This window comes from Delphinapterus leucas, chromosome 8 (genome assembly GCF_059928025.1).
Source record: "Delphinapterus leucas isolate spDelLeu-1000000601 "Yukka" chromosome 8, BTC_Dleu_Yukka2, whole genome shotgun sequence".
NCBI classification, from domain to species: Eukaryota; Metazoa; Chordata; class Mammalia; order Artiodactyla; family Monodontidae; genus Delphinapterus; species Delphinapterus leucas.
In genome coordinates, this window is record NC_143136.1 from 100,730,372 (window position 1) to 100,753,852 (window position 23,481).

General features: G+C 38.8%; 1 protein-coding gene across 2 annotated transcripts in view; it reads left to right on the forward strand.

Moving 5' to 3' along the window:
* Positions 1-23,157, forward strand: part of INSIG2 (insulin induced gene 2) — a 35,067-nt gene extending 11,910 nt beyond the window's left edge. The window contains exons 2-6 of one of the 2 annotated variants that reach the window (XM_030762303.2): positions 2,235-2,627; positions 8,866-8,990; positions 12,126-12,292; positions 12,457-12,556; positions 19,971-23,157. In XM_030762303.2, the coding sequence (XP_030618163.1) occupies positions 2,384-2,627; positions 8,866-8,990; positions 12,126-12,292; positions 12,457-12,556; positions 19,971-20,024 (690 nt within the window). In that variant the 5' untranslated portion in view covers positions 2,235-2,383 and the 3' untranslated portion in view covers positions 20,025-23,157. Of the gene's footprint in view, positions 1-2,234; positions 2,628-8,865; positions 8,991-12,125; positions 12,293-12,456; positions 12,557-13,608; positions 13,776-19,970 lie in introns of those variants that run through there. The other variant, XM_089916896.1, reaches the window with a different exon arrangement.
* The last annotated feature ends 324 nt before the right edge of the window (positions 23,158-23,481 follow it).

The following is a 23,481-nucleotide window of genomic DNA, read 5'->3' on the forward strand; positions in this document are numbered from 1 at the left end:
TGGAGAACAGTATGGAGGTTCCTTAAAAAACTAAAAATAGATCCACCATACGACCCAGCAATCCCACTACTGGGCATATATCCTGAGAAAACCATAATTCAAAAAGAGTCATGTACCACAATGTTCATTGCAGCTCTATTTACAATAGCAGGATGTGGAAGCAACCTAAGTGTCCATCGACAGATGAATGGTTAAAGAAGATGTGGCACATATATACAATGGAATATTACTCAGCCATAAAAAGAAACGAAATTGAATTATTTGTAGTGAGGTGGATGGACCTGGAGTCTGTTGTACAGAGTGAAGTAAGTCAGAACGAGAAAAATAAAATACCATAGGCTAACCCATATATATGGAATCTAAAAAAATAAATAAATAAACGTTCTGAAGAACCTATGGGCAGGACAGGAATAAAGATGCAGATGTAGGGAATGGACTTGAGGACACATGGAGGGGGAAGGGTAAGCTGGAACGAAGTGAGAGAGTGGCATGGACATATGTACACTACCAAATGTAAAATAGGTAGTGGGAAGCAGCCGCATAGCACAGGGAGATCATCTCGGTGCTTTGTGACCACCTAGAGGGGTGGGCTAGGGAGGGTGGGAGGGAGGAGATATGGGGATATATGTATATGTATAGGTGATTCACTTTGTTACAAAGCAGAAACTAACACAGCATCGTAAAGCAATTATACACCAATAAAGATGTTAAAAAAAAAAAAGGCCTGCTTAACCCAATATACTTTGATTCAAAAGGAGTTAACCTAATTTAATGAAACAAATATGAATATGTAGAGCTCCTACTATGAGCTAGGCACGTACCTGTCTGGGTACGTAGGCACAGCAAAAACTTGGTAGTGAATAAGACCTACATAGAAATTTTATAACCTGTAAAGCAACTGTACATATCATCATAAGGTACCTATAAGAAGTGCCATAGTAAAGGTTTAAATAAAATGCTTAGAGATTCAAAGGAAATATCCCAAGATATACTGTTAGGTGGGATAATGGTAAGTTATGAAAATAGTCTGTATAATACTTTCCCACTTCAAAAAAGTATTCATAGAAAAAGAATTTAGGGCAACATGTAACAATTTGGGAGGCTGAACATAATGGTATGAATGAGGGCTTTGGAGCCAGACAGACTGCACGGATTTGAATCCCAGCTTGCCCTCTTACTAAGGCTGGAAACTTGGCTGAGTGACTTAACCTTTCTTTGCTTTTATACCTCACCTGTAAAATGGACATAATTGCACTTACCTGTTAGGGTTATTGTGAGAGTTAAAAGGACAGCTCCTAGATAGCCTCAAATGTTATTTGTCTTGAACATATACAAAGGAAAGTTCACGTTGGTTTAGAGGGGTGAGTGAATACCTAGAGTGATTGTACTTGCAAAGTTCTAGGTTTTAGCCATGTGGATCAAACTTCTTAGCATCTAGCCAAGAGGTTATTCGTTATTTTCTTAGCTCGCTTTCTTCTGCTTCCTACTGCAGCTTTCTCACAATAGCTCTCATGATTGCAACAAGGGCAGACTGGGTCAAGGCAGGGGTGGGACACAACTCGGGCCCTGGTGACAGCGGGTCAGGTCTGGTTTCTGTGCTTGGTGTATGTGTGAGTGAGTGGGTGGTGGTCTGTTTTTTTGTAAGATACTTTTGTGCAGAAATTCACATATATCAGCATTAAACATCAAAAGAGGTCATTTTATTCCCCTATGGAGATTGTCCTCACGAGCAAGTCACATTTTATTCAGAGCAGTGTAACATTTTCAGTCAGAATATGTTGATTTTCTGTAAAGTAGAAATTTATTTATTTTCTGTAAAGCGTAAAAATTTCTACCTAAATCTCCAAGCCCATCAGTTACTTGGGCTTGGAGATTTGGGTAGAAGAAACAGAAACCTGGATTTTGATCTTCCAGTTTCTAGTAGGAGTGTCTCAGATAACCTGTCCTGCTTTTTTCACTGATGTGGGGCTAGCTGTTTTTACTATTATTCTAACCTTTTAGTCTCTTAGCTCAATAATTCTGTCCTAGTAAATATAGATTTAGCACTTTATTTTTTATTACATCATTCATATAAAAATGCTTTTTAAATGTCTTCTTATTCAGTAAATAATTTAAATAAATATATAAGCTTGTCAATTCATTATTTGGCCTTTAAAATGAATTAGTATTGAAATCAGGAAAATTGTATAGTCATTTATTAGACACATTGATTTCTTTTTTCTTATCTCTTGCAGGATTTCTGGTAGGTCCTATTTTAGGACGAGACGCAATATTGTTGAAACGCCAATCTGCTTTGGTTCAGGCAGTTGGCTTTTCAGCTGAGAAGCCATTTCTTCTTCCTCTTTTTAAAATTTTTTTGCTGACTTACTGAACTTATGAAACCATGGCGGAAGGAGAGACACAGTCACCTGGGCGCAAAAAGTGTGGTCCCTATATCTCATCTGTCACTAGCCGAACTGTGAACTTGATGATTCGAGGAGTAGTGCTGTTTTTTATTGGAGTATTTCTTGCATTAGTGTTAAATTTACTTCAGATTCAGAGAAATGTGACGCTCTTTCCACCTGATGTGATTGCAAGCATCTTTTCTTCAGCATGGTGGGTACCGCCATGCTGTGGCACAGCTTCAGGTACGTGAAGGCCATGTCTATAACGCTTAGAAAGGAATTAGGGTAAATGAGTGTCAATATTGTCTGGGCAATACTTTAAAAAAATTAGCTTTATTGAGGTGTAATTTAAATAGAGTGCAATAGACCTGTTTTAAATGAACAGTTTGATGAGTTTAGACAAATACATAGAAGTCATGTAACTACCACCACAATCCAGGTATAGAACATTTCTGTTACCCCCTAAATTCTCCTGTGCCCTTTTGCAGCCTACCCCCAGCCTCAGGCTGTCACTGGATTATTTTTGCCTGTTCTAGAATGTGATATAAATGGAATCATAGAGTTTGTACTCTTTTGTGTCTGATTTCTATCTGACTGACCCATATGACTTTTAAAAATTCAATCCTAAAAACAATCTTGATTCTCTTAGGGATGAGGCTTTTAACCTCTTAATTTTGTTCTTTCGTCAATCCATCTCATATAAACTTATTTTAAGTTATTTTGTTGATCATCATCACTGTTTGGTTTTAAGGTTTTGACATGTATGTTATCCTCTGGTTTTTGAAGTAGATAAAAACTTGAAAGATGGAGACAGTCGACCCTTGAACAACATAAGGTGGAATTTATGTGTGGATGTTTTTCAATAAATATGTACTACACAGTGCGAGGTTGGTTGAATCTGTGGATGCGGAACTGTGGATACAGAGGGCTGACTGTAAAGTTATACTCAGCTATTTGATTGTATGGAGGGTTGGTGCCCCTAACCCTCATGTTGTTCAAAGGTTGACTATAGTTTTATTCAAGTTTAAAGCTTCATGTTGTTATTTTTTACATTTTTGCATATGCTTTTTTTCTTGGTATCTTGTTTTTAGATATACATTCAGAATAATAGATTCTTAAAGAGATCAGTAAGGTAGATTCTCTTTGCTTAAAATCATTATTATTCTATTTAGATCTTGTTTTTGGTGGACAGTGTGTATTGGATAAAGTGGAGCATTTCAGAATGCTGTATTGATGATGAGCTTCCATAATGGATAGCTCTTCAGCTTTTTCTAATGAGACCAATAGATTGATACTATTTTATATAATAAAGTAATAGAAGGAAGCCATAATGATGTGGTAGAAGATAATTCTGATTGAGAGAGAAAAGCGCTTTTATGAATGTCCATTTGGTGTCTCACACCTAATGTACATAACTACCTTGCAATATAATGTAGATCCTCCTTGATTTCCGTCCTAGAGCTAGAGGGCCAACAGTGAGGAGTTAGGTGTGAGACATTTTAAAATGACCTTGTGAAACTTATTGGACAATTACATAATCCCATTGTGTGGATTGAAGGGCATTTTCGTGGTAAGGTTTCAGCATGGTTTATATATTGATGTCTCACTATTACAATATTCCCATTAAAAGAGAACTTGTAAAGGTGATGATTCTTAGTTTCCCCAGAGCTGTTGTTATTCTCTGAGAGAACAGGCAACATAGTCCAAACAGACAAAGCATAAATTACGTTTTATTATTCTCTGTTGTGTCTACCAGTCCTCATGTATTTTCCTTTCTTTCACTTAAGTTCAGAAGAAAAAAAGTTTTCCCAATGACTTTTTCTACTTCTTTGTTTATTTTCTCCTATGGTAGAGCTGCTGTCTCGCTACTAATAGAAGCTTTTCAGGACTTGGAAGAACATGTCTTTTCAGAATAGACAAAAGGAAGGTCAAGGGAGGGAAATGATTGCTTATTGAATGTCTACTAATGTTCTGGGCATATCCCTTAACCCCAGGGTTAGGGCAACGTTGGGAGTGATATGTTTGCATTGTGCCTATTTTGGGGGGATGAGGAAACAGATAAGGAGAGGATATCAATGAGTCCAGGGTTCCAGAGCCAAGGAATGGCATGGCTAGGTGAAACATCACATGCTGGGGAAGGGGGCAGAGGGAGCCACTCATCCTTCCCTCTATTGGGTATCTCTTTTGAACCTTCCAGACTAAGTGCCAGGCTTGGATGGAGTACAGTGGCCTGTGCTACACATTCTGGGCTAGGGCAGGAGAACTTGGCTGAGGTTTCATTCTACCTCTATCATGGAGAGGAACAGGGGTTACATCTCTGCCTGTGATATGGGCACTTTTGCCACAAACTCACATTTAGGAAGGAAAACTTGTAATGTTAATGCTACATTTTAGTCACTTTGTCCCTACTTTCCCACCTTCTCCCAGCCGCTAGGCTTGTCACATTTACAAACCTAACCTCATATCATTTCATGTGGAGGATTTGCATTTACATTTCTTGCTTAACTGTTTCTTCTGAAAGCAGTGCATTCTATGAGGTGCCCAGCAAATGAAAGGAGAGAGGCCTTGGGGAATTGAGATTCCAGTTAATGTTGCTGTTGATGTTGGGTAGGTCATGGTGTTTAGTAGGTGGGGGTGAGGATACCAGGTTTGTGGAAGTTGCCAAAGATGGAAAATGGACTCTTGCATAATCGCTGCCCCCTCCAATTTTAGGGAAAATATTAAAGAAAAAAAGTAAATACTGTAAGAAACAGTGTGTACAGTTTGCGTGTGTATATGGTATGTATATGTTTTTGTGTATATGTGTTGTTGTGCATTTTCAAAGCTCTTATCATGTTAAATCAGAAAAACTGATAATTGTCCTTTGATTTTCCTGTCTAATTAATATTCGTAGACTGAGCAGCTACCTTCTGGAGGGTCTCCAGAATCACCACTTTCTACATGTAAACCCAGTGATGGAAAATTTGCTAGTGGTGCTTCTGGAGCGACAACTAGTAGAGAACTCTGATAAACTCCTTTTGATCCCATTTTCCTTTTCCTGGTTCTCTATTTTTAGTTTAATAATGTTTGGTGTTTCAAGTTGGTTAACTTCTTTACGTGTGCAGTGCATAGGAATTGGAGTTAAGAAACTCTTGAATGTGATTGAGAGCTACAAAGGAATCTCTCTGAAGAATAAATAGGAGAAAAAAGATTGTGTGGATAAAATAACCGGAGAAGTTGACTAACAAATCATGAGTCAAATTAATATCTAATTTAAAAATGAAAACAAACAGATCTTTTCTGTTGAGTCATGCAGTCAGTCACCCAATTCCTGGAGAGTCTTAGAAGGCTCCTCCCTTTGTCTCTCACTGCCCACATCTGGTTTCCAAGTTTTACATCTCTCCCTTGTCTCTTTCTTGGTCTAGGCCCTCAACAGCTCTGCTTGGAATTTTCATTCTTTTCTTTTTCTGCCTCTGATTTTGTCCCCCCTGCACCCCAAGTCCCTTCTCTCCTGTCCTGTGTTGTACACTCACTGCTGGAAGAACGATTGGCCCTCTCTCTGGCACAAGTGTGATGGTGTTATTTTCCCAGTGACTGTGGGGCAAGTCTCTGTGATATGGCCCCCGCCAACTTGTATCCTTCTCAGACTCTTTCTGGACCCGAAACTCCCTTTCCGCCTAAAGTTTCCAGTTTCCAGATGATACCAGGTATTTTCTGTTGTCTGTGCTTTTCCTCAAATGCTTTCCTTTGATTAGAAAGCCCTTTCCAGACCACTCACCTGCTGAACACTCCTGCCTCAAGGGTCACCTCTTCTATGAAGCTTTCCTGACACGCTCGCACCCTGCTTCCCCTCGGCACACACCAGGAGAAGACTGGACCCCCGGGCCCTTCAGTGCTGCGCCTAACACATTACTTAATTGTTTCTGTGGTCACTTTGGGACGGGGGTCATGTCTTACTCATTTTCCCTTTTTAAATCCCCAGTAAATACCAAGAACTCAACACATTATGGAGGTTTAAGTATTTGTTGGATGAACACATTGCTTATCCTGTCGTAGTTTTCCATGAAAGTATATCTCATTCAGTGGTTGTGCTTTTTCAGCCCCTTTTCCTTGAAAAATGTTTGATTTAACTGTTTCTTTTAGCGCAGCACTGCATTAAAAACATGACCATGAAAAATGATGACTTAATATTGACGTTTTACAAACTCCTCTTGTTTTTGGTCTTGATACCCTTCAACTAGTCACTGGGAAATAACTGAAATATATCACAAGAAATGTGGTTTTTGCATCAGAGAACCATCTGATTAAGCAGGACTGTGTTTGCATATGATTTTACACAGGCGTGATTTTAACAGTCTCTCTTGTTAAAGTAAGAAAGTGGAGGAAGAGGACAAGAAGGCCAGACACACTTCTGCTGAGCTCTGAACAGTGCAGCCTCACTGTGCTGTAGATGTTGCTCTCAGACTCTGCCAGGCCTTTATTTAAAGGAAAGAAAGAAGACGTTTAATGCGAAGTGACAAGCTCCCTCGAATTCTCCCTCTCAGTGAGCATCCAAGAACCATGCATACTCAATGGATTTGATTTTTATTGGCAAATCCCAAGGTTGGCAGCGTGGCAGTTTAAATTTCTTTTTGTGTTTTTGCTTTCTCTCCTCAGTTGTCTCTCATGTGTGAGTCTGACATCACATGCATAAAAATACAGTCAATTTTACTTATTTATATCTTTGCACACACGTCAGTGCTCTCTGTGTGATAATTCTTTACCTATGGCATCAGATGCTGAGGAAAATTGACTTGGAATACCTGATCTTAGTTGATTTCCTCAGCGACAGGCAAAGGGAAGAAAGAGAGAGAGAGTGAGGGATGACACATGAGCTGCCAGTTTCATGACCCCCAGAGAGCAAAAAAGAGGTAATATTCATTTAGATATATTTCAACTGTTAGGCATGCTTGTTGCCACTTTAATTTTGTAGAAATCTGGAAATGCTGTCAGTTAATCTCACAGGATTTTAGAGCAGAACCTTTTAAATAGGAATATAATTTGAAACTTTTAAATTTACTGGTAGCTGTTGGAGCTCTGCGTTGCTGAAGTTTGTTGTTAATGTCTTGATGGTCTGTGAACCATCTATCCTCAGCAAAAGCCTAATCAGAAGAGCACTTTCAGTTTTGCGGGTTAGAAAATGTCTGCATCATTGCAACATCTCCACTCCAGATGAAAGGGTGACGGTGCAGCCTGGTTTTCATGCTGTTCCATTGGTCTGCTAGCCTCTGATTTTTGATATTAATTGATTTCTGTTTTTCCTTTAAGATTGAATGCATTGTTTGTGAGATAGAGCTAGCCAGTACCAGGCCAGGCAGGGGCTTCTAACCCCTCAGGCGTAGGTTTGGGTGCAATAATTTCACGATACATCATAGGTAATACTGGACATTTTAAACATACTTTTCAACTGATGTGACAGTTGTGTTTTTATTACCAAATGGCAGCATAAACATTCTGTTTTTAGGAAGATGAGCAAATTAAAGCTGCCCAGCTATTTCCTGTTAAATTTAATCTGTAGAAGTATATTTTCCTTAAAACTTGTTGAAGAATGTTTTGGTTCATGAAATACTCTTTTTTTAATGACTTTAAAATCTTCTCCCAGTGAATGAATAAAATGTTGAGGTTTGTCAAGTATTTAAGTTAAAATTGAGTTATTCATACTAATTAATTGCACCATTAGTATTCAAAATGTTCTTTCCAAAATGCAGAAATATACCAAAAAGGTTTTTTTCTGATCTTTTAACAGTGGATTTAAATTTTAACTGAAAATATATAATTCTGTAGACCATGTTTCCTCCATCTGTCCTCTGCAGAATGAGTCTTACAAGTAGATTTCTGTTGCAAGTTTTCCTGCTTTGACAGTCTGACCTAGAGTCTCATTAGAGGGCCAGGTTGGAAGGGAGTTGTCCGGACAAAGCACTAGACGCAAGAGACTGAGTGAGACAAGAAGCTGGGGGGACAAGAATTGTATGTGTGGCAGGACAGCTATAGCCATCTAATACAATGTATATGATGAGATTGTACGTGTTTACGCTTCGAGATTCTCTTTAGATTTGTGACATTTCATAGCATGCTTCATGGTTATATAGCTTAGAGAGAACATTGCTTAACTGCCAACTGCTTTGATGCTTTCCAAGTCTCAGAGATATTAGTAGTAGAAAAGTAGCATGAATCATCTAGTCCAATCTGCTAAATTCTGAATCATACGCTGAAGTAGTGTTTTGCCTATTATAATTGAGAGTACTGTTGTACTCATTTACAATGCTGTCTTCGATGGTGTTATCCTCACTTTTTTTTTCTTTTGGAAGGTAAGTTTAAAATATCAACGATTAATGTTAAGTAAGTTGAAAAGCTTTTCTAGAGAATCTTTCAAATGCTTATGATGCTTGTTGTGACTCTTAGCTTAAGTTTTGCCTGTATACCATTGGAGATGACTTAATTTTTTCCCTTTTTTTCCCCACAGCCGTGATTGGGTTATTATACCCCTGCATTGACAGGCATCTAGGAGAACCACATAAATTTAAAAGAGAGTGGTCCAGTGTAATGCGGTGTGTAGCCGTCTTTGTTGGTATAAATCATGCCAGCGCTGTATCCTTCCTGCTGTAATGAAATGCGTAATAACAAAGCAGCTTTTGACAAACCAAAGGTTAAACAGTCCCTCGCAACTTCACTGTTGTCAAATTGTGATATGCCCACTTAGTCATAAAAAGAATGCACGCCGCATTGTTGAAGCATCATGGGAGCACCTATGCAATTACAGTGTGGCGTATAGCCTTTCATTTCAATCCCTATTTTTCTATATCACTCAGAACTTTGCACATTTAAAAAATTTACATGTTTTTTTTAAATTAGGTTACTTGATTACCTCCATCTAGTTTTGGTAACTAGCATTGAAACAGATACATTTTCAAAGGAATTTCTTTTCTCTCTTCATTTAAGATTTGTTAGTAAGGACATCTGGTGGCTTCAGGTGCTGGTTGGTTTTTTGTTCTGTTTTTTTAATTTGAAGAATATATATATATATGTATATATATATTTTTTAAAGACTGTTATTTATTGGTTTTAATCAACACCAACAAACCACATAAATGTTCTTAAAAGTGGCAGAGGCAGAAATAGCCAACTTAGACTGTGGCCGAAAAGAACTTTTTTTCCTAAGTTACATATTTTTAAAGTTTGATCATTTTGAGGATTTTGATATTTTAATTTAGTGATTAATGAGTATTTTCATAGTGTTCTGGCTAGAAGGATAAGGTAGCCTCTATGTCCCACCTCTCCTCTGCTTCTACCCCCCAGAAAAAAAATGTCCACCCCCAGAACAAAAGTTTTTGCCCTCATAAGGATTTTATCCTGTCATCCTCCCTACTTCCTCCCTGCCCCGCTGACCTCCCAACTTCCCTTTGTAGAAGAGGATCTGGGAAATGCTAGTTCAGTCTTCCCTTTTCTGGAAGAGATGGCTTAGAGGATGGAGGTGGCAGGAGCCTTCTCTTTGGGGAAGAGAAGATGTGTGACTCAGGCTGACCAAGGTTTCCTCCTGTAACTCTGCGCTGGGCTCAGGGCTGGCAGTTAGCTGGAGAGAGAGTGTGGGTCACGGGGCAAGGAGATTCCAGCGTCTCTAACAGCATGTATTGAGGTGTTTTGGAGAAGCTGGAGAAGAGGAACCAAGGAAAGAAGCAGGGTCCTAGATTCTGAAGGCACGTCTACCTTTCTGTTCCTAGTCACGCTGGCTCTTGGAGACCTGTGAATTTGGAAGTCCCTCAGTGGCTCTTATTATTTTGTTTTTTACCCTTTTGTCTTAAAGAGTTTCCCAACATGTTTAGTTTGGTGAAATCTTTGAGAATTAGGATTTTATAACAAACAAATCTAGTGGTTAGGAGGACTTTAAAAAGGTAGACTCGTACAATATTATATCTAGAAGAAAACTTAGAAATCCCCTAGTTCCACATTTTCTTTATAAAGATAATAAGAGAAATGAAAGCTAGAGAGGTTTCGTACTTTGCTGAGTCATACATACTGCAAGGCTGCTCCAGAGCTGAGGCCAGACCCTGGAGATCCTGACTCGAGTCTAGGAACATTCCTTCTCCTACCGAGGAGCCCCACAAGTGTGTAAATTCATCTCTGTCTGGTGGATTAGACCTTTCTATCCTAGACAGTTCAGGTATTTTTAAGTTGAGTAATTTAGATAACGCTTTCTGGAATTAAAAAGACTTATATATCTAATTTAAATTCTTTACTTTGGTCATTCTTTTCTTCCTCTCAATGAAATCCTTAAATATAGTCATCTTAGCTATTCTGTTCATCCTTTAAGCAGAATCCAAAATGTTTACAAAATATATAACACAGACTTAATATTAGGTTACTTAGACTTTAGAGAATCACATTGTACTATTTTTAAGATTGATGTTTTACCTGTACCCTAGAAGCCTCCTTATTTTGCTTTGACTCTTAGCAAAGTTAATTTAGTCAGCAAAGATAGAACCCAGTTAATGTCAAATTCCAGTCTTTACAAGAATGTTTATTGCATAGAGAAATCAGAGTGCACAAGTGTTTCTTTGGAATTTGAGGTATAATACTCACTAAAGAATAAAAGCTTTTTCAGAAAACATGCCATAGACTATAGGTCTCTTGATAAATCAAGCCTAAACAAGGACTGACCAAGAATGGCAGTCTGGGCGTTCAGGATACCCGCTGGTTGGGTAGGAGGGGGGAATGGTGGTAAACAGCAGGGTGTTAAAGGAAGTGGAAAATGGTTTTATATGTATTTTTGGAACTTCCCCTCTCTTCTCTGTAGTTGCAGCATGGCCAGTTTGGCAAGATATATAGTATCCTCTGGGGAGCTGGATATACAGCCAAGATGTGGCCTTTGGGACATAGATAATGCTCTTTTAATGACACTTGAAATTAATTCCTTTAGTGTAATCCTCTAGCAAAGAAATGAGAAAATTGAATTTATAAAGCTTCGTTTTACCCAGAGATTTTGAAGTAGAAAAGGGCTGTACATTTGTGAATAGGTGCTTAAGTAGGTGACGGAAATAAAATATCATTTGAGCAAACTGTCCTATACCAGAAAGTCTCAGGCACCAAAATAGCTTGGCAGGTTGCAAGATAATGTTCACTTCAGGGCTTTATCCTCAACAAATTAAAACTAGAACAGTTGACATAATAGAAAGGGATAGTGTGTCCTTGGTACTCTTGTTTCTGAACTGCATTATTATAAAATGTGTCTGTCAGTAAATCACATAGAGAATGTGGTACCCTGTTAAATAGCTGTCAACTCTTTTATTTGCAAGTTCCTGTATGATTCTCAAGTAATTCTAAGCCTGTTTGAGAAGTAATATCGGTTTCCTTTTTGGCAAAAGTGTGTTCCTTTAGCAATGCTTGTGTTTCGAGGCTTCTAGTTACATTTTTTTTGCAAGGAAAGCATTTCTTAAATAATGGATCTGATCTGATAATCGGCAATGTATATACTGTGCCATTTTTTTGGAGAGGTTAACACGTCAGTGAGATCTATTAGTGAAGTATCATGCCCTCTGTGCGTCTTTAGTACATATCGGAAATAGTTTTAAGCCTCCCTAGTCTTGTACATTGTATTAAAAACCTGAATGCACTCTAGACTACGCAGTCTATTCCCTTCTCAACATTAACCTCTTTTATTTTAGAAAAATGAACAGGTGAAATTATTTGGCTACAAATTTAAAGATGACTCTTTAACACTGATCTCAGAAAGTGGATTTTGATAACAACATACAGTTGTCTCTCACACTGGCTGCACTATCCATTGGACTGTGGTGGACTTTTGATAGATCTAGAAGTGGTTTTGGCCTTGGAATAGGAATTGCTTTTTTGGCAACTTTGGTCACTCAACTGCTAGTCTATAATGGTGTTTATCAGTAAGTATTCTTTTTGGTGCTTGTTTCCTAAAATCTCAGAATTGAGATTTTAAAATTGCATTAGCCACTTTAATCTACAGAGTAACTTATTTCCATTGTAATTATCTTAATAAGTGTCATTGTACTTCCTTTGTGAGTTGTTAAAAATATTTCTATTATTCTAGGTATACATCTCCAGATTTTCTCTATGTTCGCTCTTGGTTACCATGTATATTTTTTGCTGGAGGCATAACAATGGGAAACATCGGTCGACAACTGGCAATGGTAAGCTCATGCTCATTTACTTACTTACCTTTCTGTTATTGAGATGTAAGACAAGTTTTCTCCATACAGCAATAGAATAAGTCATTTGGAAGAATTTAATCACAAGTGTATTAAAAATGGAAAGAACCACTGGATAGAAAAGCTAAAATGTGTTATGGATAGGGTGATACGATCTATCCTCCAATTTTTATTAATTAATTAATTTATTTTACTAATCTATATGTTTCTACTTCATGAAAAAGGGACAGTTTTAAAAGTGAGAAGAAGCGCTGCTTATAACTATGTTGCTGTAAATATAAATTAGGACTATCTCCAGCAAATCAAGATGTTTGATCATTTTAGTTAAGAAGGAAAAGGACATTGTTGATGAGCCCAGTCAGAGATGGCAAAGGTCAGGGACTGGCATTCAGATGCCACAGCAGTTTCATGAATAGGTGCTGTCACTTTTACCATTTTAGCCAGCTGAGAGAATTGAGTGGTTTACATTGCTGTCTTTTTGGTAGTCTAGCCACCCAGTTATACTAAATCCATTGGTTTACTTTATTTTGAATTATGGGTAGACATTTTAATAGCTGTCCTTTCAAAATATTGTTTTGACCAGAAGCTTTTGCTAATATAGTAGATTTTTTCCTTTCAGTTTTAAAGTTATTTGAAAAAATATTATCTGAATTCACAATATTAGTCCTGTCCTTAAGTTCATGACCTTTCCTTTGCTAATATGCCTTAGTGAGCACACAAAGAAATTTATTTTGCTTCCTTTCATATTCTAGGATTGATCTAAATCATATACTGTTATCATTTGCTTGTAATGTAGAAATATCATTTTTTCCTTGCTTTTGGCTATGCCCCTTTCAGTTCTAGAATGCAAATTTCTTTTTTCCTTTCATAATTGTCATTTAATCCTAATAGTTGTATAACTCTCAGATTCTTTGAGGAATAAAGTGGGCATATGTTAATAAACTATTAAGTTTTAGACCTTTTTAGTTTATATGGAAATTGCTATTCAAAATAAACATTAATCTGTTAACCTTTTAACCTTTTAATTTTTACAGTATGAATGTAAAGTTATTGCAGAAAAATCTCATCAAGAATGAAGAAGGCAAAAACATATCTTTTGTACAGAAAAACAAGACGAAAAGGGCATGTAAATGATAGCTATACCAACAATACTTCGGACTATAAAATTGCCAGGATGCAGTTTTTCCCTTAATTGGTGTGTGTATACATATACACACATATACACACATACATATGTTACTGCAATCTGTGATTGCTTCATCTGTAAATCAAGTACAAACCTTTATGTATTTGACTTAAATAACTGTAAAATATATATGCACTACATTAAAAAACATGTTGATTAATAGATGAAATTTTTAATTTTTTAGACATACCATATATTGTATCACAATGTTGATGTGCCAAAATATTCAGTTATCGTCATGCAGAGTATAAGAATGCTTTGAACAATTTATAGACTTACTGAAATAAAATATGAGGAAAGCCAAAAAAAAAAAAAAAAAGCAAATGGAAAGTGGTATATTCTCTTTTGCTTACTGTTGTGCCTTTTTATTTTTCTAATATATAGCAGTACGAGTTATGGGTGCCCTAATGTGTGGTTAGTTTCTATTTTAATGTTGTATCAGAGAGCTTTGGGTGTTCTAATATATGATGAAAAAGAACTTCCAGGGAACATTTTCATACCTGCATTACTGGAGAGAGCCCAAAGAGTAATTTTTCTTTTAACAGATTTTACTGGAGGTGAAAGTGATCAGCAGGAGAGTTTATCAGCATCAAATTGTTTTGAGTCTAAATCTGGAAGAATACATATAATTAAAAGTAAGGACCATTGAAAAATTTAACTAGAGTAAATACGTTTTACAAATACAAAATGACCTTCTGGAGTGCCACAAAGTGTTAAGTGATATTAACTGTCATTTGCAGTACAGTATTACACTGCTTTTGCACATGGAACACATAAGAATTCCTGAACAGGTCAAAATGAAGTTTCTAGTTGTCTTGGGTTCTGTAATCTGTTGGGTTCTGTAAAGAGAACCATTTGAGCTGGGCTGCTTCATATGATTGATTGTCAGTGGATTGCATCCGAGGAGTGGATGGGCACATAATTTCTTATGTATCCATGCGCCCATTAATGAACAGTTCAAGAATGTGTTGTTTTAGAATGTATTGGGATGGCATATTGTGCATGGTAAGGATCCTGGTAACAGTTTTGTGCATATTTTTCCAACAACTGGAGCCTTTTGAGTATGATTTAAACATAGTCTTAGTTAACCTTTTCCCCCAGTTTTTATTTTTGAAATTGATGGCAATTGTCTGATACACAAGGGTGAAATCTGCTTACTCTGGAGGGGTGTGTATGTGTGTGTGTGTAGGACTGAGTGAGGGAGAGAGAGAGAGAGAGAGTGTGTGTATGTGTGTGTGCGTGTGCTCATGCTCTCTTAATATGTCAACTAGATATTTTTCCAGTTTTGATTTTAAAACCATTTCCTGTCAGACTGAGATCTTGTATGCCAAACTTTAATCTGCTCTTATGTTTTAAGGCTGAAAGTGTGAAAATCCTAAGAGGATTTCCTATTGAATATATGTACACAATCCTAACTATAGTGGTGGTAAACATACTACTGTAATTTATTATTCTATCTTCTAGATAATGTTATTCATTTAGAACAAATAAGGTATATTTTTAGAATCAACTTTGTAAGCACTATAATTCTTTAATAAGTTATAAGGTCTATGATGTGTTTACTTTGAAATTTGCTGTTTAAAGCAAGATGTATTAAATATATAATTATCATCTTGGTTAAGAGTCTTTTTTCCATCCTTGTGGTTAATCTTAGAATTATATTACTGAGGATTAATTTATTAAACTTAACATGGGTGGTTGAATTAATTCAGAAATAATGAAGGAAACTAAGTTTAATGTTACAGGAATTGAATGATTTTCACTTTGATTTCTTAAATTATTTGTATATCACCTAGAAAACAAGAAAAGATATTTCTGACAAAAATAAAATTGTTTTGATATTTTGATAAGTGTATAAATATATTATATCATTTTTTTTGCAGTGAAAGTGGTAAACATCTTTTAATACTGCTATATTGGCAGTGCTTCCTGGCTTTTATTATTTAAAGTTTTAAAAATTGAATAGTTGAAAACTGAAACTTAAATTCTATGAAAGCACAGGCAAATAATTAAAATTAGCTAGCAAGAACCCTGGTAATACTTTTGTTATAATCTTCATTTGTTTGCACTGAACTGTTTTACCTTCATTAAGGTCTTTGGAACCTCTCAGTGGTGCCTCTACTTCACACATCTGTTTTCTAGGTGGAATCCAGACTTGGTCAATATCATTAAATACTTCTCTAATCTTTCGGCTCACTTACCTGCATAGTGACATATATTCTTTGTAAGGTAATTCTTCCAGTGATGGTCTGTGAATGGTAGAGTCTTTGCTTTGTGTGTCTGAAAAAGTCTGTTTCATTCTTGAAGAAAAATTTAGCAGGCCATAGAATTCTAGGTTCACAGTTTCCCCCTAATCCCACCACTTTGAAGAATTTTTTAACTTGTTGTCTTCTGTCATCTAATGTTGCAGACAACAAGTCTGCTATTAGTGGAATTTTCTTTCCTTTGTAGATAATCTGTTTTTTTCTCTCCAGGAGCTTTTTCATGATTTTCCCTTCATCTTCGAGGTTAGTTTCACTTTTAGTTGTTTCGTTTTAAAATTTGTTTTTATTTTTCTTGCTTAGTATTCAGTATGCACTTTCAGTCTGTGGGCTCATGTCTGGAAATTTTTAAAATCTGGCTGCATATTGGCATCCTGTGGAGTCTTGTAAAAATATGCTGATGCCTAGATCCCACTCCCAGAGACTAATATAATTGACCTGAGGTGTGCTCTGAGCATTAGGAGTTTCATAAGTTCCCCAGGTGATTCTAATGTGCAGCCCAGGTTGACTCTCATAGGTGTAGATACATGTAATATAAGGTGGAGGGTCCAGGTGAGAGAGATGTAATGACTTGGAAATGAAGAGTGAGGGACACACTGAGATACATTTTGGATTAAATCATCTGAACTTGGTGACTTGGGTATAAAGGTCGAGGAAGAGGAAATGTGAAAGGTGACTTAATTTTTCTCCCTTGGAAAACTAAGTGGATGGTATTTCTGTAAACCGAAAAAGGAATGCAGAGAAGTAGGTGAATGGAAGTTTGATTTGATATGTTGAGGCTGAGGGATGTAGGAGGCCTCTGGTAAAGATGAGTATAAGCAGTGGGATATTTGAGCCTGGGTTATTGGGTGTAATGAGGGAGCCATCAGCATATGACACTAATAAATACAGCTGTGGGAGTGGATGAGGTCACCTAGGGAGCATGGTATAGTGAAAAGGAAGAGATCTGAGGCACACTGGCCTGTTGGCAGAGAAGCTGGCGAAGGAGATAAAGGGTATAGTCAGAAGTAGGAGGAAAAACAAGAGAGTGATGTGGAAGCCAAAATAGGGGGTTTCAGGCAGAGGGTAACTGGTAGAATGAAGTACAGTTGGAGGGAATCATTGACTTTAGAAGTATAGGTGATGATATCTGATTGTTTTATGTTGAAAAAATTTTTTTCTAACCTATTATATCTTAACATTTAAAGTATATCATTGCATACAAAATATATTTGAGAAAAGTCTGATCATGTACCATCATTTATTACTAGTAAAGGGGAACTGGGGACAGCTAGAGAACTTTGAAAGAATAGTGAAGATTGGGGCCGTATCTTTGAAGAACGGACCCAGGAACTGACTAGAGGTGAATAAAGAATTTTCAGAGAGTTTTGAGACCATCCAGGACCCAGGTGAGGCTGGAGATCAGATATTTGCAGTGGAGTCAGTTAACATGGTGGTGCCATGTTTAAATGGGCTCCGTAGCCCAGGGGCTAGGCCATTTGTGATGGAGTAGATTGAGTCTAGTGCGGAGTTCGCTGGTAGACATGGCACAAGCCTTTGTGGAAAATTAAAGGAGGCTCCTAATGCAAGGTCAAGAGATTTATCGTGGGAGCCAGGCAAATTGGGGAAGGAAGTTGAATCAGCAGTGCTAACCTGACTGCATGGGAGAACGGTGTGAGGTGAAAGGACAGCACGTCTAAGGAGGCCAAAACCCTGTTTGATGGGAAGGGTGATCTGCTTGGGGTTTGTAGTCAGAGAGGGATTTAATGGCTCACTTCCAGATCTCGAGGTCCAGGGTATGATCTGAACACCTGTGTTTCCATGGTTTACAGAATTGGCTGGAGATCTGAGGCCTGGGTGACCAGCTGTTAGTACCAGTATGGATGGTACTAGAATGGTCGCAGAGGCTGGGTGGAAAGGAAGGTCCCCTCTGTGGGCTCATGACCATTAGAGTGAAACACTTATCCAGATGCCTTGATTGTATTGGAATTCTAATTAGAGTCCCTTCCCCCCTTTTATGTAATTACTTTGAGTTGTTTCATCATCCTGGGTGCTTTAAAAATTCACACGATGTTTAGGAGTGTGTCTTCTACTAGTCCTGTTCAATCAGAGACGTCATGTCTTTAATCCTGGGCAATTTTTTTTTCTGTGTTTGCTGTTATTATTCCTTTGTTCACCTTCTCTGTTCTTCTAAAATTCCTCTATTTGGGAGATCTTTGACCTTTTGTTCCTGTTTTCTATACATCCCTTAGCTTTCCTCTGTTGTGCTACATTCTAGAAGAACTACTTAACTGGATCTTCCAGCTAAACGACTTGCTCATCAGCTGTACCCATTCAGCATTCATCCCATCAGTTGAACTTTTAATTTCAGTGATGACAATTTTAATTTCCAGGATCCCTCTTTTTGTGTGTGTGTATGTGTGGCAGTGTGTGGTCATTCTTGTATTTCCTGAGGATATTAATTAATCTTCTAAAGTTCTAAACTCTTCTAAAGATCCGTGGCAGGGAAGGGCAGGATGAGCCTGCACCAGCCTGTCTCTGGATGTGAGCACTCCTTGGTCTGCCTTGGGCACACTCCCAGGCCTCTCTGAACTTAGTGCTCACACCGCTTGCATCTGGGGGCAGATACTGTGCTGTCTGTCTCTGCCCGGTCCAAAGCAGCGAGTAGAAGTATGGAGGGGTTGGCTAGATGGCTGCTTCTGCAGGAGCCTGCTCTAACGCATGAGGTCTGTTGCCCTTGGTATTTCTGGCTCCAAGCATTAGCCACCTATGAGCTTTGAATGTCCCCAGTTTCATTTTTAGCAAATCCTTTCCTTGAGTGAGCTGTGGTTTCTTTCCACCTATCTGCTCTCAATTGTTTTCTTGCTTTCAGGGCTTCCTGGTAGTGGTAAAGACATGGAGGAGACTTCTCCTTATCTGGCAGTATACTTGTAGATTCCTTTACCTTTTAAAAATCTTTTGTTGTTTCTATGGATTTGGGATAGGAGGGAAAAGCTACAGCTTGACTAGTCTGCCTCCCTGATTCAATCTTCCCCACAATTTTTTATACTGTAAAATCTTGCCATTTGCCTGATCATTTGTCTTCACATTTCAAAAATTCAATTTAATTGGGAGCTGAGATAAATAGGTTAAGTCAGTGGTTTTCTGCTTGGTCTCAATAAAAATTGGGGTATGGAGATTTTTTTTTGCCTTCGAAATACATTTAGTTCATTGAGATCATTGTGCCAGGAAGTGTAAATATCCTTGTATCTGTTCCTTTATGCCTCCCTTCTTTTTATCACTGATGAAATCTGTGAAACCTGTCATCCTTCTCTGTGATTTACAAGACAGACTTTTCCAGGGTATGTCAACTGTTCTGAAGAAAATGTTGTTAAGGATCAGATTTGGCAGATCAGATAGATAATGATGTGCCTGTGAAAGACTGGGCTATTGATGAGCCTCGTGTCAACACTGATTGTCATATGTGGGCAATTTTTCCCTTTCACCGTTGCTCTGGCTGAGGTGTCTATAAGGATTTTCATGAGCAAGGGACGGTTTTGATTCTAAATCAAAATTCTGTGCTGGCACAACTGTGTTTTATTCTGCTTGGTCATGGCAGGATTTGTAACTGCTAATAGTTCTATGGCTTCCCCAAAGGTGGGCTTTAAAAGTAATGAGCACTTAGGAAACGTATTTCCATTTAAAATAATCTTTTTTTTTATTACTGTTCTGAAACTAATAAATTCACTCAGTACTACTGTGTTTCCACGAGTTTGTTCAGTTCGTGAGATTTTGTCTCTCTTAGAAACATGTTTTGAGTAACTTGTACGGAATGTGATTGTGGACCAATTCATTGTGATGAGCAATTGAGTAGACAAAAGAAAGAAAGAACCCAACTGCTGAATCTGTTTGTTTTAGAAGAAAAGTTTCTAAAATGCATTCCCTGGGAATTTCTGCCATTGAATGAAAGTCATTTCTATTTCCTTTATAGTCATCACATGGCACTCCTAGATCTTCTGGGAATGTCTGCTCAACCAAGTTATGACGGTGACAGTTCTGTTTTGAAACAGTTCCTTCTGCCTTCACAAAAGCTTGAAATTTTGCAGCAGGACATTACAGGAGGACAGACTGCTGCCCCATCATCTTAGGATCAGCTGGAGGCAGCTGCTGTGCTTGGTCTCCACACACTGGACTTGGGAAACCTGCACACTGACAAACTGAAGATGAAGTTTAAAGATGTTTGTAAAGACAGATCTTTGCGGAATTTTCTATGCCTCAGACCTAGTGTGGGTTGATATCATGCCTGTCCAAGAGAGAAGGCGGGCCAGGATATGTTGAAGCAAGTCTTCTAGAATATATGTAAAATTCATAATAAAGTTGAGTCAGATTCAACTTTATTTTTTCCCCACAAAAAGTAAACTAGTGATTCTTAAATCTTTGTTAGGATTAGTTCTGGTCCTGTGACCCCAACTACCTGCAAGGGGGCTGGGATGTGCAATCCCTCCCCTGACAGGAGAACCAAATATAGGTGATCATTGGTAATGTCCACCTCAGCTGGTTTAAAGCATTTTGTAGCACTCTCTTCCCACTAGAATATTTTTCTTCGCAAGTGATTCGTAGTGAACAGAGTTATAAGGAAATGAAAATTCTTTTGGTGGTAAAATTATAGCCTTTAAAATACATAAAATACAAACTTTGTATCCAAGTCCTGGAAGGGTGGGGAAGAAGGAAGGAGTCCACTTTTGTCTTTTCCTATCATCTGAAAGGGAGGGGGTGAGGGGGAGGGAGTGAATCAAGTGTTTCCTTAGTGCTTCCTACAAATGTCCCTACCACACAGATAAGGATCGTTATACAGCTGCCAACATCCACGTTTTTCTGAATGGCGGAGCAGCATTTCAAACTCCGGTCTAACTTTGCTCCAACAGTCAAGGATTCTCACCACCACATGGTACTGTCCCTGCAAGTCCCTGCAAACTATCTTTCATGTACATTTCCAGCAGATTTCCAAGACCATCACTAAGTGACTTGGCACCGAGGCATCTCTGACACGAATGCGACCTTGACTTCATAGACGTGTTTCACGTGTTGCTTCACTCTGGGATCCGGCTTCTCTAGGAAGTTAACATAAGCATACTTGGAGAGCCTGACGACTTTAGCCCTCAGGGAATGCCTGGACTTGAACCTGAAGGCTCTCTTGATAGCAGACATCCTACCTCAGCCTCCACAGACACAGTCCCATGTGGAAACCTGACAGCATAGAAAGGAGATAAAATTTTTAACAGGTTTTGACTTCTGACCTATTAAAAAGTTAAGTCTGAGAGAAGTCTGTGTGAATTATTGTGCTGGCCGGTCTAGCTTTTGATGTGCCCACAATACGTAAGTACTGGCCTGGTGGGATCCATGCACGTGAGCTGTATAGACGGTAAGTTCCATTAGAGTAGGAAGAGGATGTTAACACGGTGGCCTGGGAAAGGCATCTGGAAGGCAGGGGCACAGGTACTGACAGGTCAGGCCAGCTCGAGGAGGGGAGGACAGTTCTCTTGGGCATGGGATGGACAGGAACACCACATGGACAGACAGGCGGATGTTCTAAGAAGACTCCAAAGTCCGGTCTGGAGGTGGTGAAGATTGCAGGTTGAGGAAGTGGTGGGAGGACAGACTGAAAACATGGCTTCACTTCACTCTGGGGGTTTAAGTGGCTCCGAAAGAGCCTACCAGCAGGACGTGCTCTGCTTAGACAGGGCCCCCAGCTGCCCGCGGGGTTACCTGTGGGAGCCCTGCGTGTTGAGGCTACCCCATCTAGCACAGCCCAGAGCATTCCCATCATCATTAGACTTTTACTGAAAAAGAACATCCTGTGGCTGATCAAGGCGCAATCCTGAGGTTGAGCAGAGTCAGGAAAGAGCCTTGGGAATTGAACAAACTCAGGCTTGATTTGTGTCACCCAAGGAGTTATTTACAGACTGGGACCCTGGGCAAGTCCCCCAAGCTCTTGAAACTTCAGTTTTTCATCTACAAAATGGAGATACACTCCCACCTTTCTTGGAGGACCATTACCATTAAATGCAGTAATATGTAAACAGGTGTCCAGTGAAATATTAGTTCTTCTTTCCCTCCTGTCTATTCATTTCAAAGTACGGGTACTGTACTGTTCCAGCACGTTGGCATCCCCTCTGCATCAGGATAACTTCCCTCATTTTTTTATCAAAATGGAAGGGAGCAGAATCTACTCCGCCGAAGACCACTGTCCACAGCTTCCCTCACCAGGTTAGTCAACAGCGAGCAGGTTCCTAAGGAAGCAGGACAGAACACTGGCTGGTCGTTGTTATACTGAGTAATTGTTCAGCTGGAGGTTTGGCCAGGTTAGGCTGGGATGTCATCCAGGGAGGGAAGCTCAGGTGAGATGCTGCAGGATGGCATGAGGACACCAGAGGGAAGGAAGGGTATGGGAAATAGTAGATAGGTTTTGTCAGCATCTTATTTTTACCTAGGGATGATGGCTCTGTCCTCATACTTTATAGTGTCACCACTGTGAGAGTGCACTTTCCCATAGAAGGAGTTACATTTTAATTAGCCACACGGCACCTGATTTCTAACCTATCAGCCCTTTTCTCCAGGCTTCATCTCTTTGGGTTATTTTTGCCCATGTCCGCCACTTGCCTACGCCTTTCATGTGTATCAGAAAGGAACCACCAAGCACTCTGGAAATCCTATTACCAGACCTCAGGGTATTAATTGTCGTGTTCTCCCCCATGGTTACACACGTGCTGAAGAAGTGGTTCTCTTTCAAAAGTGTCTTGTCAAAACACCAGGCACAGTTTGTTTTTGACATTTGCTGCTACCGTTAAATAATAGTCTTGCTTCTGTCATAGCTAATGTTGACTTGAAGGCATTTGGAGGGCATTTCTCAACTCCAGCCTTAACAGTGAGACCTGGGTCTTGACAGATATTTTTCTTGCTTGCCCAGGGCAACTGAATGTAAGGGGTTGCAACCTTTGCTTTTCTAAGCTCAAGAAAATTTCAGATGGGTACACACCACTTAAAACTTTAGAACTCATTGTGCACACGTGTGTGTACTCACAGCCATGAACACCTACACACACATACAAGTTGGAGTTCCTGAAGTTTTGCCATCCTGGGAATGACATTTACATCAATTAAATAGTATCCCATTTTAAGACCCCTTAAATCCTGGCTGCGCTGCCTTGGTAAACCTTTATCTGTTCGAATGTCAAACTTAATTACAGATCTCTTTAAAATCAGTAAGCAGGTTTATTGTTTCTGTATTGGCAGTGGAGTAAGCCCCGAGCAGCAAGCACTGTGTGCCATCTGTCAAAGAGAATCTGGGCTCTTCATACACAGCACTTAACTTTCTTCTGTCCATTTGAAATTTAATTTACGGAACTTTTTCCCACTTTTGTGCAGCAGCATCTTTTGAATTTTTCCTCCAGTGTCTTATAGAGCAATGTGTAGAGATCTCCTTCTAATGGGATCGTAATTTC